Consider the following 16,976-nt stretch of genomic DNA (forward strand, 5'->3'; position numbering starts at 1 on the left):
CTATGTCAGAATATCACACAGCTCAGTCACTAAAGCACCATTCCCAAGATGTAGCCTCTCCCTGTTCAAATCCTTCTGCCCTCTCGAGGGGAGCGGAGGGGAGAATTGAACCAGAGTCTCCCGTGTCAAAGTTTCATGGACTAAAAGTTATGAGGCTGTTTTGTGTTGAATTAAGGGCTTGCCACACTCATTCTCACAAGAAATGGCTTAGCCACCCACCTGCAGAAGAGAGGTTCCTGTTGTGGATCGCTAGCAGAGATAGGTGCCTCCTTGTACCCTGGATTTAGGCACCTATCTCTGCGAGAGGGGCAGGGCTTAAGACACGCCCATCAATAGCTTCCATTGCTTAGTATAGGTGGCTCCCCATCTACTAGTGTGCTGACTTCTGTGGTCTGCATTCTGAGGCACTGATCTCTCCCCATTCAGTGCCTAAGCTCCTAACTCAGGTCTTTGTAGATCAGGACCTAACTAACTCATCAACTAATAGTGAAACATCTTCCCTGCACAGGTTTATGCTGTTTCTCTCTTCTCCCTGCAATCAAGTTAATCATTTTGGGGGGTGTGGCTGTGTAACTGAATCATTAATAATCCAGATGGAGCTCAAATGATCTGGAGTAGACTCTGCTAATGAGTGGTTATTACTGAAGGGTTTAAAGAGTAGTTTCTACAAAAAGAGGAATCTGTTAAATTCAGATAGTAGTGTTCCTGGGCAGGAGAATAAGTAAAGAATTTGGTTAAGGTAAAAGTGTGTTTGTTTCTCACAAGGGAAAGTATACCTTATTTTAGGGGGAAAAGTGTCTCTTCTGTAATGATCTATTAATTTTAGTTTAATTAGACCTTAAGTAGCTGTATTTGACATGTAGTGCAAGGCAGGTTTCTAAACAAAAGAACTTTAGTTGCTATTTCTATTCTGTATCATGTAAGTCACTAGTTTTAGCTTCTATCTTCTCACTAATCCTGTTACTGAGATAAGGGCTCTGATCTCCTGAAGACATTCCTGTTCAACTTCTGAACCCTCTGCCTAAACTCATCTTGCTTTGCATCTGGTATCCTACTTAACTGTCACCAACTCTAAATAGAAAATTTTCACTTTTAAATTTTAGTTCTCTAATAATCCATAGTGGGTCCCCCTCCTTACCAAATCCTGCAAATAACTGTACTGAACCCTAGCTACAGGCCTCTAGCTACCTAATAATAAGGTGCACATGTTGAACAGTAGTAGTTACTACTAACTTAGTAGGTTTTAAAAAAAACTTCAAATTATATTGAGGTCCCCTTATTCAAAGATCACAAAACTCACTTCAGGGGGCTTCTGCAACATAAGAAAATTCTTAATTCCTTTCACTCTTGTAGTTGCTTACCAGTTTGTGTTTTGGGGCTGATTTGGTGAAACTGCTCAGTTTTCCTGCCTGGGGTCCCCAGTGTTGTAGGAGAGACTCAAAGCTGTAATAATCCTGAATGTGTAAAGCCTTAATGTATGTATTCTTCCTCTTAGGAAGGGGCCTTGCCTGTTCTTTCTGATATCTTGGGTTGAAGACCCTGAGCCTGAACAACACTTCTCTATCTGGGCAGCAGGAAAAAACTTCATTGCTTTTTCTACCTGCCATCTGAATTTACTGGAGACTCTTGATGGGCTGTGGTTTTCCCTTGACTGAACTTCTAACTTCTAACCAGCTGCCTGACTCAAACAGGCTCCTTCTTCAGGAGAGAGCGTGAGGCATTTCACTTAATAAACTACTGCTGATAAGCTGGCATCTTAAAATCAGGACCTTCCCACCTTTATTTGTTTTCTTTATTGGCTCCTGCTTCTTTATAGCTTAAGAAACTCTTGGATACTATAGTACCATCCTAGAGCTTGTCTACACCTAAAATGCTAGAGCAGTACCACTGTAGTGGTGGGTTAGCCACTGGGCCAATGGGGCCCATGCCTAGGGGCCTGGGCCAGTTGGGGGCCCCTGGAAAAATGGACACCCTGACCCTCTCTGCCCTTCCAGCATTCCTGCCGGGGAATGGGATTGGGGCATGGGGGCTTGACTCACTCCTGCCGGCACTCCTGCTGAGGAGAGGGATCATGGTGCGGGGGCTTCTCCTGCTCCCCAGCAGGAGTGCTGGGTGGAGGGGCAGGGCAAGCCCCTGTGCCCTGACCCCATTTCCCTGGCAGGAGTGCTGGGGAGGAGGGAGACTGCGGGCAAAAGGAGTGGGGAAGGGCCCTCACTTGCTCTCAGCTGGTGCCCCACAAAACCATAATTTACCTTTGCCCAGAGGTTCTTCTCTCGGTTTAGAGAATCCACATCCCCGAGAGGCAGGAGCTTAGCAAATGGAAGAATTCTTCCATAAATCTAGGACTGTCTATATGAGACTTCAGTAGGCATAACTATGCCATTCAGGGGGTGTGGATTTTTCATACCCCTGAGCAACTCAGTTAAGCCAACCTAATTTTCTAGTGTAGACAAGCCTCTGGCTAATGTTCACTCTTACTTCCCCTCACCCGCTTCTCTACACTAGATTGATGTTAGGATGTCTGGACGTGGAAAGAAAAATGTGAAAGCCACAACTGCCCCAAAGACAACCAAGTCAGCAAAGGCTGGTCTGCAATTCCCAGTGGGTCGTATCCACCGGCTTCTCAAAAGAGGGAACTATGCTGAGAGAATAGGTGCTGGTGCTCCTGTTTACCTGGCGGCCGTGCTGGAATATCTGACTGCTGAGATATTGGAACTGTCAGGAAATGCTGCTCGTGAAAACAAGAAAAGCAGGATTGGGCCACGACACATCCAGTTGGCTGTGAGGAATGACGAAGAGCTGAACAAGCTGTTTGCTGGAGTGACTATTGCTGAAGGAGGAGTTATGCCCAACATCCTCCCTGCTCTTGTTCCCAAGACCACAAAAGTGCCTAAGCAAGGACTGAAAGATGGCCAGTCACAAGAATTCTAGTAACCGCTAGCCTGCTGAAAGTGTGCTGTTTCTAAGGCTGGCTTTCTCCACAACACTAGCACTTCATGCATATAGGACTCTTGGTTGTAATCCATATATTTTATATATAGACTGTTTGTAAATATGGAACCTCCTAAGGACTCCCTCCTGTGGTGTATGGTTTGTTTGTTTTTTTTAAACATCTTTGAAATAAATACTTAGTGCATAGAGAAGCCCCCAAAACTTGTTTTCTGAAGTTGATAGATAGAGAAACTATGACCTGACTCTTGAGAAGGAAGTTACTGTCCCACCACTTCTTAATTTAAGGAAACTTGGGGCCAAGATTTTAAAAACTAATGATTGCGTGTGCATGAAGTGAGACTAATCTGAGTGGGCCTGATTTTCAGAGTGTGGGTGCTGAGCACTTTCTGGTAAGTGGGGTCTTCTTATAGTATCTGATTGGGCACTCAAAAGTACTGGGCAGTTTAGGGAAACCTTGACTCAGGTTTCCTATAGTGATGATAAAGTAGGTGTGAATTTCTCTCCTGTGCTGTAAGGGGTGGAGTAGGACTACCCTGTTTGATTTTAATGATGGTCACCCATGCATTATTTGTTCCTTAAGGTAGCTTCATAAAAGCACTTATAGGCCTAAACCTAGACTTAGGCATGTATGAGTAGTTCTAGGCTCCATAGCAATCCACAAAATTCCTGCTGAACCCTGTAGGTGCCTAAACTTACTCAGTACTTAGGTTTATGCCCCCGGGCATATATGCTGCTCCCTCACTCTAGGCAATCCATAAATGGGGAAGATAGGTGTTGGGCTGTCTAATGTGCCCAAGGGGCCCAATTTGGTAGGAGGCCAGAGGTGGTGCAGCTGCTCCCAACTTTGAAACTCTTAGTGCAGTGATTAAAGGACTCTTATGCAATAGGGGAGATAGGATTTAACAGGGGTGCCCTATTTCTCAGCAGTCCATTCTAACCAGTGAGCTATGGGCCACTCAGATGTGGGGTGCCATCAAGCTCTCATTGAACTTGTTCCTCTATGGATAAATACCGAGTCATTGGGTCAGAGGGCCTGGATCCCAGTGCCACAGTTCAGAGCAACTGTAGCATATTATCCCTCTGTGGTCCCTTGGCACCTATTCTAGGCTCCTGGCTCATCCTCCATCACCTCTCTTGTGTATAAATGCACATCTCTCTCCCCCCTGACTGTGTGTTTTCCAGGTTGCACAGTTCCTTGTCTACACTGTCATATCCTCAGCAAGCCATACCATCTAAAAGACCAGCATAGATGGTTTGCTTTTTTTTCAGAGGTTATGAATAGTATATTGCCAGCAGTTATAAGTCATCATACAGCTCTTTCTAAGCAAGCACATTTATTCTTAGGGTAAAAGCATTACATAGAACATACACACATGCTAAAAAGCTTACCAGAGATCACACCAATTCCAACTGCTCCCTGGTAGCTGTCAACTCTTCATAACCAGCAGCCGGATTTTCCTTGTGGTTACAAGTTCATAACTGTCTCAGGTTCAGACACGCCATGAATAGTTCAGTCTTTCCTTTATACACGTTGGGCCTTTGATCTTGGCTTTATGCAACAGGTGAGCAGCAGACAATGGCCCACTCTTCAGACTGTAGCTTCAAAAGATTGGGCTTTTGCGTAATCAGAAATATGGAATTTGTATTCCCCTACCCCTATATATTTCCCAGGAAAACCATATAACACTTTTTGTTCCAAGAGTCCATGCCGGTCTGGTGCATTGTTCAATATAGTCCTTTGAACCTCCAGGGATCACAGATGTCACAGCTCCCCCTTCGACAGGTAACACAGTTGCAGCCCACAACAATACATAAACAACTCTTTAATACAATAGACCCTAAAGGCACTTAAACTTAATCCAATGAGGTCTCCCAAGGATATTGCAGGAAATTGCCATATCTGTAATACCTGAGTCTCCCACTGCTCATGTGGGTCTCCTGAACACCAGGTTAGAGTTATTCTCAGTCTCTGTAGCCCAATGACTCTAAATGGCATGTGGGACTGACTTCTACAAAACGAGCACCTGAAGACAAACCTTGGAAGGGGTGGCTCTGCAAATAGGTCTCAGTTTGTGTGACTTGACTGGCTGAATAACAGTCCATCAAGACTGGCTGGTAGCAGAGCTGTTCCTGTTTAAAAAGAAGCCTGCATATGGTAACCTGGAAACCAAAATTGGGCACAGCATTGGAACATAAGGATGTGAGGGTCTCTTTAAAAAAAGATGATGCTGCAGAGAACTGCATCAACCTTTCTAGATAAGGTTTTCCACTCCCAAAGGTGGAGACATGAACTGAGGTGAGAACAAGGAAAGCTAACTGAAACAACGTTGCTTGAGAAAATTGACTCAAGGTGCAGTGATAATGTCAGCCACCTAAAGAAAGTGTAGGATGTCAAAAATGCCTGTCACAAAAACAACCCTCTCAATACCTGAAGAAGAGGGAAGCATCCAATAACCCATGAAGCGTGACTGATGACTGTCCTTTCCCAACTCCTCTGGGGATGGCACTTTCTAGTAGTCCTGCACTCTCAGTGCAACGTAGTCTGGCTTCTTTGTTTAATGTTGTTCAGGCAAAAAGATTGGACTGAAGACCATTGTATTTTAGAAAAGATACATTAAATGCTATTAAACATTTATATTAATGCTAGTTAAAAATCAGGTATAATGGTTATTGTATCAATATGAATGAAGTATTTTACAGGGAATGTTTGGGGGGAAATCATTTTTTGTCTCTGTCAGATGATAGTTAGATATTAAAATATCTTTCTTACATTATTATATCATTTAGAGTATTTCCTTGCCCATCTGTGATTATTCGAAATAGTATGCTTTCTAGTGTTTTTTAACTTTAAATTGATAAGCTCTGGCTTTTCCTTGGGGATACTATAAGGCCCAGATCCACAAAAAGAATTTATGCAGTGTGATGCTCACCATCATAGGATATGTCTACACTACGAAATTAGGTCAATTTTATAGAAGTCGATTTTTTAGAAATCGATTTGATACAGTCAATTGTGTGTCCCCCAACTAAGCGCATTAAGTCAGCAAAGTGCGTCCACAGTACCGAGGCTAGCGTTGACTTTCGGAGCATTGCACTGTGGTAGCTATCCCACAGTTCCCGCAGTCTCCACCACCTATTGGAATTCTGGGTTGAGCTCCCAATGCCTGATGGGGCAAAAACATTGTCGCGGGTGGTTCTGGGTACATATTGTCAGGCCTCCCTCCCTCCCTCCATGAAAGCAACGGCAAACAATCGTTTCTCGCCTTTTTTCCTGAGTTACCTGTGCAGACGGCATACCACAGCAAGCATGGAGCCCACTCAGCTCACTGTCACCATATGTCTCCTGGGTGCTGCTGACAGACGCGGTACTGCAGTGCTACACAGCAGCATCTCCTTGCCTTGCCTTGCCAGTGGCAGATGGTGCAATACGACTGTTAACCATCGTCGTCCTCTTGTGTGTGCTCCTGGCTGACCTTGGTGAGGTTGGTTGGGGGTGTGTAGGCAGACATGGGTGCTCCTGACCAACCTCGGTGAGATCGGTTGGGAGTGCCTGGACAAAAATGGGAATGACTCCAGGTCATTCTCTTCTTAAAGTTTCGTCTAATGGAGATTCAGTCCTGCCTGGAATATCATGCCAGCTGGAGGCTTCTGCCTCAGGCTGCTCTCCCAGCCGGCAGCACCGTGTGGTTGCACCTACCCCAGCCTACCCCTTGTTCCCATGGCTCATGAAGCCTGGGCAGTAGTAAGAAACAGTTCAACTATAGGCTGAGTAAGTGCAGAATGGTGGTAGAATGTGCCTTTGGATGTTTAAAAGTGCGCTAGCGCTGTTTGCTAACTAGTCTGTTTGCAATTAGATTAGAAGAGCACAGAAAGGCACGCTGCACATCACAGAGGCTTGGAAAATTAGTTTCATGACTGGCCAGGCTTCAGTGTGACAGTTGTGTGTGTTTCTCCTTGATGAAAACCCACCCCCTTTGTTGATTTTAATTCCCTGTAAGCCAACCCTGCAAGCTATGTCATCAGTCCCCCCCTCTTCTGTAAGAGCAACGGCAGACAATCATTTCGTGCCTTTTTTCTGTGCAGACGCCATACCACAGCAAGCATGGAGCCCACTCAGATCACTGTGGCAGTTATGAGCACTGTAAACTCCACGCACATTATCCTGCAGTATATGCAGCACAGGAAAATTCAACAGCAGGCAAGGAGGTGATGGCAGCACGATGACGAGAGTGATGAGGACATGGACACAGAGTTCTCTCAAAGCGCTGGCCCTGGCAATTTGGACATGATGGTGCTAATGGGACAGGTTCATGCCCTGGAACGCCAATTCTGGGCACAGGAAACAAGCACAGACTGGTGGGACCACATAGTGTTTCAGGTCTCAGATGATTCCCAGTGGCTGCAAAACTTTCGCATATGTAAGGGCACTTTCATGGAACTTGTGACTTGCATTCCCCCGCCCTGAAGCGCAAGCATACCAAGATGAGAGCAGCCCTCACAGTTGAGAAGCGAGTGGCAATAGTCCTGTGGAAGCTTGCAATGCCAGGCAGCTACCAGTCAGTTGGGAATCAATTTGGAGTGGGCAAATCTTCTGTGGGGGCTGCTGTGATCCAAGTAGCCAATGTGATCACTGACCTGCTGCTATCAAGGGTAGTGACTCTAGGAAATGTGCAGGTCATAGTGGATGGCTTTGCTGCAATGGGATTCCCTAACTGTGGTGAGGCAATAGATGGAATGCATATCCCTATCTTGGGACCGGACCACCATGGTAGCTAGTATGTAAACCAAAAGGGGTACTTATCAAATGGTGCTGCAAGCACTGGTGGATCACAAGGGATGTTTCACCAACATCAACGTGGGATGGCTGGGAAAGGTACATGACACTCACATCTTTAAGAACTCTGGTCTGTGTGAATGTCTGCAGCAAGGGATTTACTTTCCAGACCAGAAAATAACTGTTGGGGATGTTGATCCCGCCATCTCTTCTCTTGCTTCCGCTATCACATTCATTTTGTGCTTTCCTGCATGTTGTATCAACCAAGCAAGGTATTAACAAACTTCAACAGGACTTTATTTTTAAAGTGGAAATGTCTTTACCAAGCTGCTGCTGCACCCTCTGTAACTCTCACTCTGCTTCCTCAACTCCTCCCCCCTCCTTCCTGTTTCCTGTCCTTTCAGACTCCCAACAGCCAGTGCTCCCAGTTCTAATAATTACAAGCAACATCTAGACACCACATTGCACTCTGACATTGTCTGCCTCCACACATTCTGCTGGGCTTTTTCAGTGTGAGAGGACTGCATGAGCTCAGAGAACATTTCGTCGTAAGTACATTTTTTTCGCCTTCTAATCTTCGCTAGCCTCTGGGATGGAGATTATACGGGAAGCATTGAAACATTTGCAGCTGCAGGAGGAAAAAAGGGAGAGTAGTGTTTAAAAAGACACATTTTAGAGAACAATGGGTAGACTCTTTCACAGTGAACCAAGCTGTTAACATTACATAGCACGTATGCTTTCTTTACAAGGTCGCATTTTGACTCTTATATTGAGGACCTGCCGGTTTGGTGTGAGAGATCACACACGCAGGGTCGGCGGGCAACAGAATTCGGCTTGCAGGCAGACATGGTAAGCCACAGTCTTTTGGCTTCTTTAACCTTCATAACATGTGGGGATGGTTTCAAACAGCAGCGCCCTCATTTCCCATACCAAGCACCTGTTGGGTTGGCCACTTAAAATTGGTTGGCCATTTAAAAGGAGGGGCTGTGGTTTTTGGGTTAACATGCAGCACAAACCCAACTAACCCCACACACATACACCCAATTCTCTTGGATGATCACTTCACCCATCCCTCCCGCCACATGGCTAACAGCAGGGATGATTTCTGTTCAGCCACAGGCAAACAGCCCAGCAGGAATGGCCGCCTCTGAATGTCTCCTTAATAAAATTCCTCTATTTCATCTAAGTGACCCTGGGAGTACATCCAAGAGAGCTTCACTGAGATGTCCCTGGAGGATCCCCATTCACGTTAACAGACTTTTCCAGTACATGTACTGGCTGCCAATGCATCCCAAGTCTTCAGGGCAAATTAATCATTAAACATGCTTGCTTTTAAACCACGTACAATATGTACACTCACCAGAGGTCCCTTCTCTGCCTTCTAGGTCTGGGAGCCCACCTTCGGAGGGTTGGGAGGGTACTAGATTCAGGATGAAAAACAGTTCCTGGCTGTTATGGAGAATGGTCTCTCTGCTTGCTTGCTGTGCGCTATCTTCAACCTTCTTCTCCTCCTCATCTTCTTCGTCCCCAAAATCTGCATCCCTGTTGCATGAGAATCCATTGACAGAGTGCACGCACAGGGGTGGGGTAGTTGTAGAGGCACCTCTTAGAATGGCATGCAGCTCATGATAGAAATTGCATGTCTGGGGCTCTGACCTGGAGCAGACATTTTCCTCCCTGGTTCTTTGGTAGGCTTGCCTGAGCTCCTTAAGTTTCACATGGCACTGCTGCGGGTCCCTGTTATAGCCTCTGTCCTTCATGCCCTTGGAGATTTTTTCAAATATTTCGTCTTTTGGAATGGAGTTCTGATAGCACGGATTCGTCTCCCCATACAGTGATCAGATCCAGTACCTCCTGTTTGGTCCAAGCTGGAGTTCTTCTGCAATTCTGGGACTGCATGGTCACCTGTGCTGATGAGCTCTGCATGGGCACCTGTGCTGATCAGCTCGCTACGCTGGCCAAACAGAAAATGAAATTCAAAAGTTCGTGGGGCTTTTCCTGTCTACCTGGCCAGTGCATCTGAGTTGAGAGTGCTGTCCAGAGCGGTCACAATGGAGCACTCTGGGATAGCTCCTGGAGGCCAATACCATCAAATTGCGTCCACTCTACCCCAAATTCAACCCAGCAGGGTTGATTTCAGCGCTAATCCCCTTGACGGGGAGGAGTATAGAAATTGATTTTAAGAGCCCTTTAAGTCAACAAAAATGGCTATGTCATGTGGACGGTGCAGGTTTAAATCGATCTAACACTGCTAAATTCGACCTAAATTCTTAGTGTAGACCAGGGCATAGTGTCTAACTTTTAAATGCCTAGAACAGGGATCAGCAACTTTTGGCACGTGGCCCATCAGGGAAATCTGCTGTTGGACTGGGACAGTTTGTTTACCTACAGAGTCCACGGGTTCGGCCAATCGCAGCTCCCACTGGCCGCAGTTCACTGTTCCAGGACAATGGGGGCTGCGGGAAGCAGCAGCCAGCACATCCCTCGGCCCGTGCCGCTTCCCGCAGCCCCCATTGGCCTGGAGTGGTGAACCACAGCCAGTGGGAGCTGCAATTGGCCAAACCCGCGGACACTGTAGGCTTTTTAGGCTGGAAGTGGTCAAAGCCAGTGGGAGATGCCAATGACAGGGGTGTGTACTAAGCTCCACTTGTCTCATGGCAGGGCTTAGTAAGCACTCTGTCATCAGCATTTCCCATTGGCTAATTTAGGCAGCTTCCTGCTTAGCATGCTGGCTTCATGGATCCCATTCCTAGATTCCTATCTCTCCCCATTCATTGTATAGGGAGTTTGAGTGCCTAACTCAGGCTTTGTGGATTACAATGTTGTTCCTATGGTTTTCTAGGTGCCTAAAAGTTAGGCTTTATTATACTCAGTGTCACAACTTCTCAGCACTTTTTGTGGATCTAGACATAAGTGCTGTTAGAATTTCATGGCATAATATTGCTATGACCATAAATTTCCTTCTTTGCCCTTAGTTTTATTCATAGCCTTTGCCATCAAAATAGACATGAGGCATTTGCAAAGTAGGTGTGGGCACATGTATCTCTCCAGTGTGGGTCTAAAATGTAGGTGCACCAGAACCAAACCTAACTTGTTATCCCCTGCATCAGGAGGGCTATATGGAGGCCAGCAATGGGTTGGCTGGTAGAACAGCACCCTTTAAAAGGGAGAACTATGTAACTGAAAACTCTGTGCAAGTGTGAGAGATTGGGTGAATGAGGTAGGAGTTTGGGTTTCTGGAAACAGGTAGGGGTGACCTGAAGGCAGGAAGTCATGTGAAGCCTGTGAATGATTCAGCAGCTGATCATGACTGAGGAAAGAGAAGGGGCAGACTGCAGACAATGCCCATTATTGTCACCAGTGCACTAGAATCCTGGCTACTAGATTGTTTCAAAAGGTCAGAGCACAGACTACAGGTGTCAGCCAATCCACAACTTCTTATGTAGGTGCCAGGGTGCTTTTGAAAATCTCATTTGGCACCTAAATACCTTTAAAATTCTGGGGTTTAATCTTGCTGCCTCAGGTCTCTGATCTGGCCACTTGTATTTATTTTCCAACCTCATAGGCAGATTGCTTATTAACTAGCTAATGTTTATTGAGTGCTTGGCAGCTGTAAAGTGCTAGAAATGTTAACCATCATGACTTTGTTTATGAACGTAACTCATTAAAACCCCCAATAAAGAGGTATTTAAAGCATGTGTGTGGAGGAATGGAACAGCTGATTTCTTAGCACAGCAGTAAAAATGACACTTTCTAACAGCTCAAACTACCTGTCTGCATGAGTGGCTTTCTTAGAGATGCTGTGCATTGCATCTGTGAAGATATTTTTGCCAGCAGTATGGTGACGGGGTTCCATCCATCAAGACTCACTCCATCCAGGAAAAACAAATACACAAAAAGTGAGCTATTAACCATATCAACTTTTATTATGTTATTAGCTGTTTGCCAAGTCAGGGAGCTGGGGGGGAGTCAGTCAGACTCTTTAAAGCTGATGAAATCACACCCACAATAAGCAAAATTTAGGGACTGACCTGATAGTCTCTGTCTCCCTTGAACTCCCATCAGTCAATCCCCACATGACTGGGCCCTTAGTGGTTTGCTAGGCAGCCTGATCTAGCTCCTATTGAATTAAAGGGGTCTTTCCATTGACTTCTGTGGGAGCTGGACTGGGCTATTGCTTTGTTCCTTGTTTTGAGTTCTGTTTAGTTAGTGATAACAGTGCTTCCTTCCCACCACTATTTTGGCTCTCTGTATTGTGCATGGTTGGCTGTTTCTTTAGATTCAGGTTGATTTGTAGAAAAATGATAACACGGCTATTAATATAGTGCCTGCATGCCTTTAGCTTGTTTTGGAGTGAGTTCCTTATTGAATTGGAACACTCGACTTGTGAATCCCTTACAAGGGTCACCACCACAATGCCAACACTTTTGATCCTTTGAGCATCTGTCTTTAGCAACCTGTAAGTTATTATTTGCTTAGTGCTGACAGTGTGCTGGTCACTGTACAGTAATGCCTCACTTAAAGTCATCCGGGTTAACATTGTCTCGTTATTAGGTCGCTGATCTATTAGAGAACATACTTGTTTAAAGTTGCACAATGTTCCATAATAAGGTTGTTTGGCTGGCCCGACTCTGCCCACCCAGCTGGCGCTCCTGCCGGGGAATAGGGCGTGCCCTGACTCTGCTATGTCCCTGCCTCAACCACGCTTCACAATCATCATTGGTGAGTACAGTATTACATTATTTCAAATTATTTAAAATGTATATTGTATATGTATATAATGTCTTTTGTCTGGCAAAAACGTTTCCCTGGAACCTAACCCCTCCACTCCCCATTTACGTTAATTCTTATGGGGAAATTGGATTCGCTTGACATTGTATTGCTTAAAGTAGCATTTTTCAGGAACATAACTGCAACGATAAGTGAGGAGTTACTGTGTCAATCACAAAGAAAGAATCTGCCTGCCGTGGAGAGTTTACAGCCTAAAAGACAAGAGGAGACTGGACAGACAGGGAGAGCCAGAGGAGGGAATAACATAAGCTTTTGTTTCCTGTGAGTTTATAATGGTGAAAAACAACTAACAGTGTTTAGGGAAGAAGTGAATGGAAGGATTTGAGATGAGGATTGAATGAACTGTATTGAAAATACAGAAGATCTAGTTATTACTCCCAGTGTCAGGGTTGCCAGTGTATCAGACATGTTATACAAAGTTTTTTCTTAACTACTTGTTGCGAGCTTCCTCCAGTACAAAATAAATTTTTCCTTCTGTGATTTTCCTAGCTAAGCTAAGTTCTATTTCTAGAACATAATTGAACCCCATATCTTCAATCCCGCACCCTTTTTGACACCTATGAATCACTCTTCAAACTGTCCCCTCCTCCTGCCTCCACTTTTGTGTCTGCACTGGATTTTCAATTTCTTCCAAGAGAAAATTGACAAAATATGATGTGACCTTCCTCCCTCCCCTTGGCTCACCTCCTCTCTTTTTTCTTCCCCATTGCTACTCTCTCTTCCTTCTTCCCATTACAGATCCTGACGTTTCTCATCTTCCCACCTCTCCTAGTCTCACCACTTGTGCCAGTGACCGTATCCAATCCCATCTCCTGATCTCCTTTGCACCCAGTCTTACCTTATTCTATACTCTACTCATTAACCTCTCACACTCCTCTTGCTCTTCCCCTCACAATGCGAGCATGCTTTAAGCAGTTTAACCCCACTCTTGACCCCACTCACCTCTTGAACTACCACCCCGCCTCTCTGCTTCCTTTCATCTCAGTGATAACTGAAGGGTGCTGTTTACAATTGCTGTCTGGAGTTCCTCTCCTCCAGTTCCATCCCAGACTCTCTCCAATATGGCTTCTGTCGATTGCACTCCACTGAAACAGCTCTTGCCATAATCTCTACTGATCTCTTCCTAGCTAAAGATCAGAGACAGTACTCCTCTCTCATCCTCCTTGAGTGTCAGCCCCTTTGGCACAGTCAATCATGCTCTTCTTGAAATCTTATCCTCTCTTGGTTTCCATGGTTTTGTTCTCTCCTGTTTCTCTTCCTACCTCTCTAATCATTCTTACAGCCTGTCCTCTGGAGCAGCCTCTTCATCCGCCCACCAGCTTTTAGTGGGGTCCCAAGGGGCTTTGTCCTTGGTTCCCTTCCTTTCTCCCTCTACACCTTATCTCTGGGTAATCTCATCCACTAACACAAATTCAACTACCATCTCTATGCTGATGCCTCACAGATCTACTGCTCTACTCCAGACTTGTCTCCTTCTGTCCAAACTAAAAATCTCAGCCTGGCTCTCTGACATCTCATTGTGGATATCCAGTTGTCAGCCATAGGCAGCACATGACTCTTGCATTTGGGGAGGCTGGGCATGAGTGCCGGAAGTTCCCTAGAAGGGGAGGGGGCCACTGGCTCCTGGCCACACCCCCTGCTTAACCCCAAGGTCCTGCCCCTGTTTGGCCTCATCACCCCAAGTCCCCACCCACGCTCCACCTCCTCTCTGCCCCAAGCCTCTGCTCCCACTTGGCCTCTTCCCTCAAGGCCCTGCCCCCACTCCACCTCTTCCTGCCCTTGCTTTGCCCCCTCACGCTAGGGGTACATTTTGTAGAACCAAAGAGCACAACAGTGCTTCCTGTACACATCTGCAAAGCTGCGTCATTATTCACCTACAAAATCCTGCTTAAACCCACCTTTTGCTGTGAGACCTACAAAAATTTGACACCAGTTAGGCAGCTGGTGTGCAGAGCCCCTGTCATACTGACCAATATTGTCTCATTATTTCCTGGTGCTCCCCTGTTGGCCTGTCCATCTCTTGTCTTTGATTGTAAGCCCTTTGCAGTAGGGACTGTCTTTTTGTTCTGCATTTTTACAGTTCCTAGCATGATGGGGTCCTGGTCCAATACTAGGGCTCCTAGATGTTATGTTAATATTTCTACTACACCTCTACCCCGATATAACGCTGTCCTCGGGAGCCAAAAAATCTTACTGTGTTATAGGTGAAACCGCGTTATATCGAACTTGCTTTGATCCACCGGAGTGTGCAGCCCACCCCACCCCGCCCCCTCTCCCCGGAGCACTGCTGTACTGTGTTATATCCGAATTTGTGTTTTATCAGGTCACATTATATCGAGGTATAGGTGTACTAATAATAATTCATAATAAAGTGGTAGTAAGTCTAAAGGGTTTACTTTTCATTACATGGAATGCTGCTACGAGAAAAGCAAGCTAATAAGTTGGAAACAGCTTTCCTTCCTCTGGATCATAATGAAGGAGAAATGTCCAAAGCTTTTTCATCAAGTTCTTTCCAGATAGCAACTGAATCCAGGGTCCTGTCTATGTAGGAATGAGGGAAGCATGTGAAGAGAAGCACTGAGGTGCCTCAAGTAGCCAAGTAACTGCTGATTTTTGCCCAGTATTGTAGTTCTACTATTGAAGTTTTTCAGAAACATCTGTGATAAAGCTCAGACAGCTTGTTGAACTATCAAACTGATTTTTTGTGCTTCACTGTCCCTTTCAACATCATGTGGTTACTTGATGAGGCTTAAATTATTCTATGCTAGCCAAGTTCATTGAGAATGGTACATACTGCTCCTGGAGAAGTCAAACATGGCTCATTTATACATCTGTTGAGAAAGAATTAAGCATCTGTCATATGTCACAGTCCCACCACCTCCCAGCTTTCTTATTGCTCCTTGTTATACATTTTGTTTTTTTCCTTTCAGATCTCCTCCAGTGGAATTATCATGACTCATTTACTAACTCAGTTGAGACCTAATCGCTTTAGCTTAGTTGCTACAAAACTTTATCTCACTCACTTTGCAAATCTGCAGCTCATAGAGCCATTCAGCTGCACTAAATGTATTTTCCCCTTTACTCTTCTGACTCTCTTCCCTCTGTTTGATGTATGGCCCTGATTCTGCCTTCACTGAGCTGCTGTGAATCAGGAGTAACTCCACTGAGATCAATGGAGTAAAACTGGTGTAACACCAATGGTAGATCAGGCTTATGTCCTATTTCTCTATGAGCATTTCTATAGAGTCCATCACTGTGGCATATTGGTGATACAAAGTTGAGAATTGCTGTAAATAATATCCAAAGTAAAACCTGCCCCTGTTCTAGGCAAAGGCTGGTGTCTTCCAGAAGAATGCTGGCAGACTTCTCCTTCCTTTCCAGTATGCATGGAAGGAATGACTTTGCAAAGAGATGAATACCTTACCATGCCCTCATTTGAGCAATTGAAACACCACTCTGAGCTACCTGGGAACATGCAGAGAGTGAGTCTTCCTTCAGCTTTTACAATTTTCTTTCTGATAAGTGACACTTTCTGAGCATGGCAGCTAAGTCATAATAAGGGTCCTCTGATTCTTTCCTCCCTGTCTAACAGTTACATTAGAAAGATTGTATTATTTACTGTTCAGCACTGATGTTTGTGCTTTGCACTGTACAAGACACAGAAGAAGACACAGTTACTGTCCCATGGAGCCTATAATAAGATTAAATAATTTTTACGGTTACATTTTGAGCTAAAAATCCTCCCAGAAAACAGGGAAAACACACTTGGATGGAAAGAGATGGCGGGAGGAAGTGAAGATCACTTTTATCCAGATATGAGGAAATCTGAGCTAAACCCCAAATAGTCATTCAGAGTTGAGGAGTATGTTTTATTGGCATTTTCTTTCTAAAACTTTATTTAGTGACATAAAGATTTTAAAAAGTATTCAATCTATTTCTTTTCTAATATCAGTATAAGGTATTTTAAAACAGCAATAAACACTGGAAGGTATCTGTCATGCAGAGATATTGCCCCTTTTGGGGATTGTAGCAGGACTTGTGTGGTGAGGTGTACTTGCCCCACACTGGTCAAGAAGGGGTTGACCGCACACTATGGGCAGAGGAAGCCATGCCCCCTCATCCCTGCTTAGCATGTTCCAACTGGAGCACTAGTATAAAAGGGAGTGACTCAGCTCAATCTGGTCTGACTGCAGAGAAGAAAAGACCCACCTTGTAGTCTCCAGCCACAAGCTGCAGAAATCCCAGACTGCAGAAGCTAGAGGTGCTGAGACCAAGGCAGGTACCAGCACCTGCAGATGCCAAAGGAAGATTGAAGCCTCTGGGAGCTGTACATGCTGAGGAGCCTGGAGATGCCCAGACCACTGCATCAGAGACAGGGTAGGAAGTAGCCCAGGGGGACTAGTGGTTGTGCTAGGTGGCATCAATGTGTTTTGGTCAGAGCCCTGCTTACTCAGTGGCA

General features: G+C 45.2%; 1 protein-coding gene across 1 annotated transcript; it reads left to right on the forward strand.

The window, feature by feature from the left end:
• The first annotated feature begins 1,523 nt into the window (after window positions 1–1,523).
• LOC115655130 (histone H2A-beta, sperm-like) lies at window positions 1,524–2,931 on the forward strand. Its single transcript, XM_030570296.1, has 2 exons — window positions 1,524–1,712; window positions 2,506–2,931. The coding sequence occupies exon 2, from the start codon at window positions 2,518–2,520 to the stop codon at window positions 2,929–2,931; it is 414 nt and encodes a 137-aa protein (XP_030426156.1). The 5' UTR covers window positions 1,524–1,712; window positions 2,506–2,517.
• Window positions 2,932–16,976: the final 14,045 nt, after the last annotated feature.

This window comes from Gopherus evgoodei, chromosome 1 (genome assembly GCF_007399415.2).
Source record: "Gopherus evgoodei ecotype Sinaloan lineage chromosome 1, rGopEvg1_v1.p, whole genome shotgun sequence".
NCBI lineage: Eukaryota > Metazoa > Chordata > Testudines > Testudinidae > Gopherus > Gopherus evgoodei.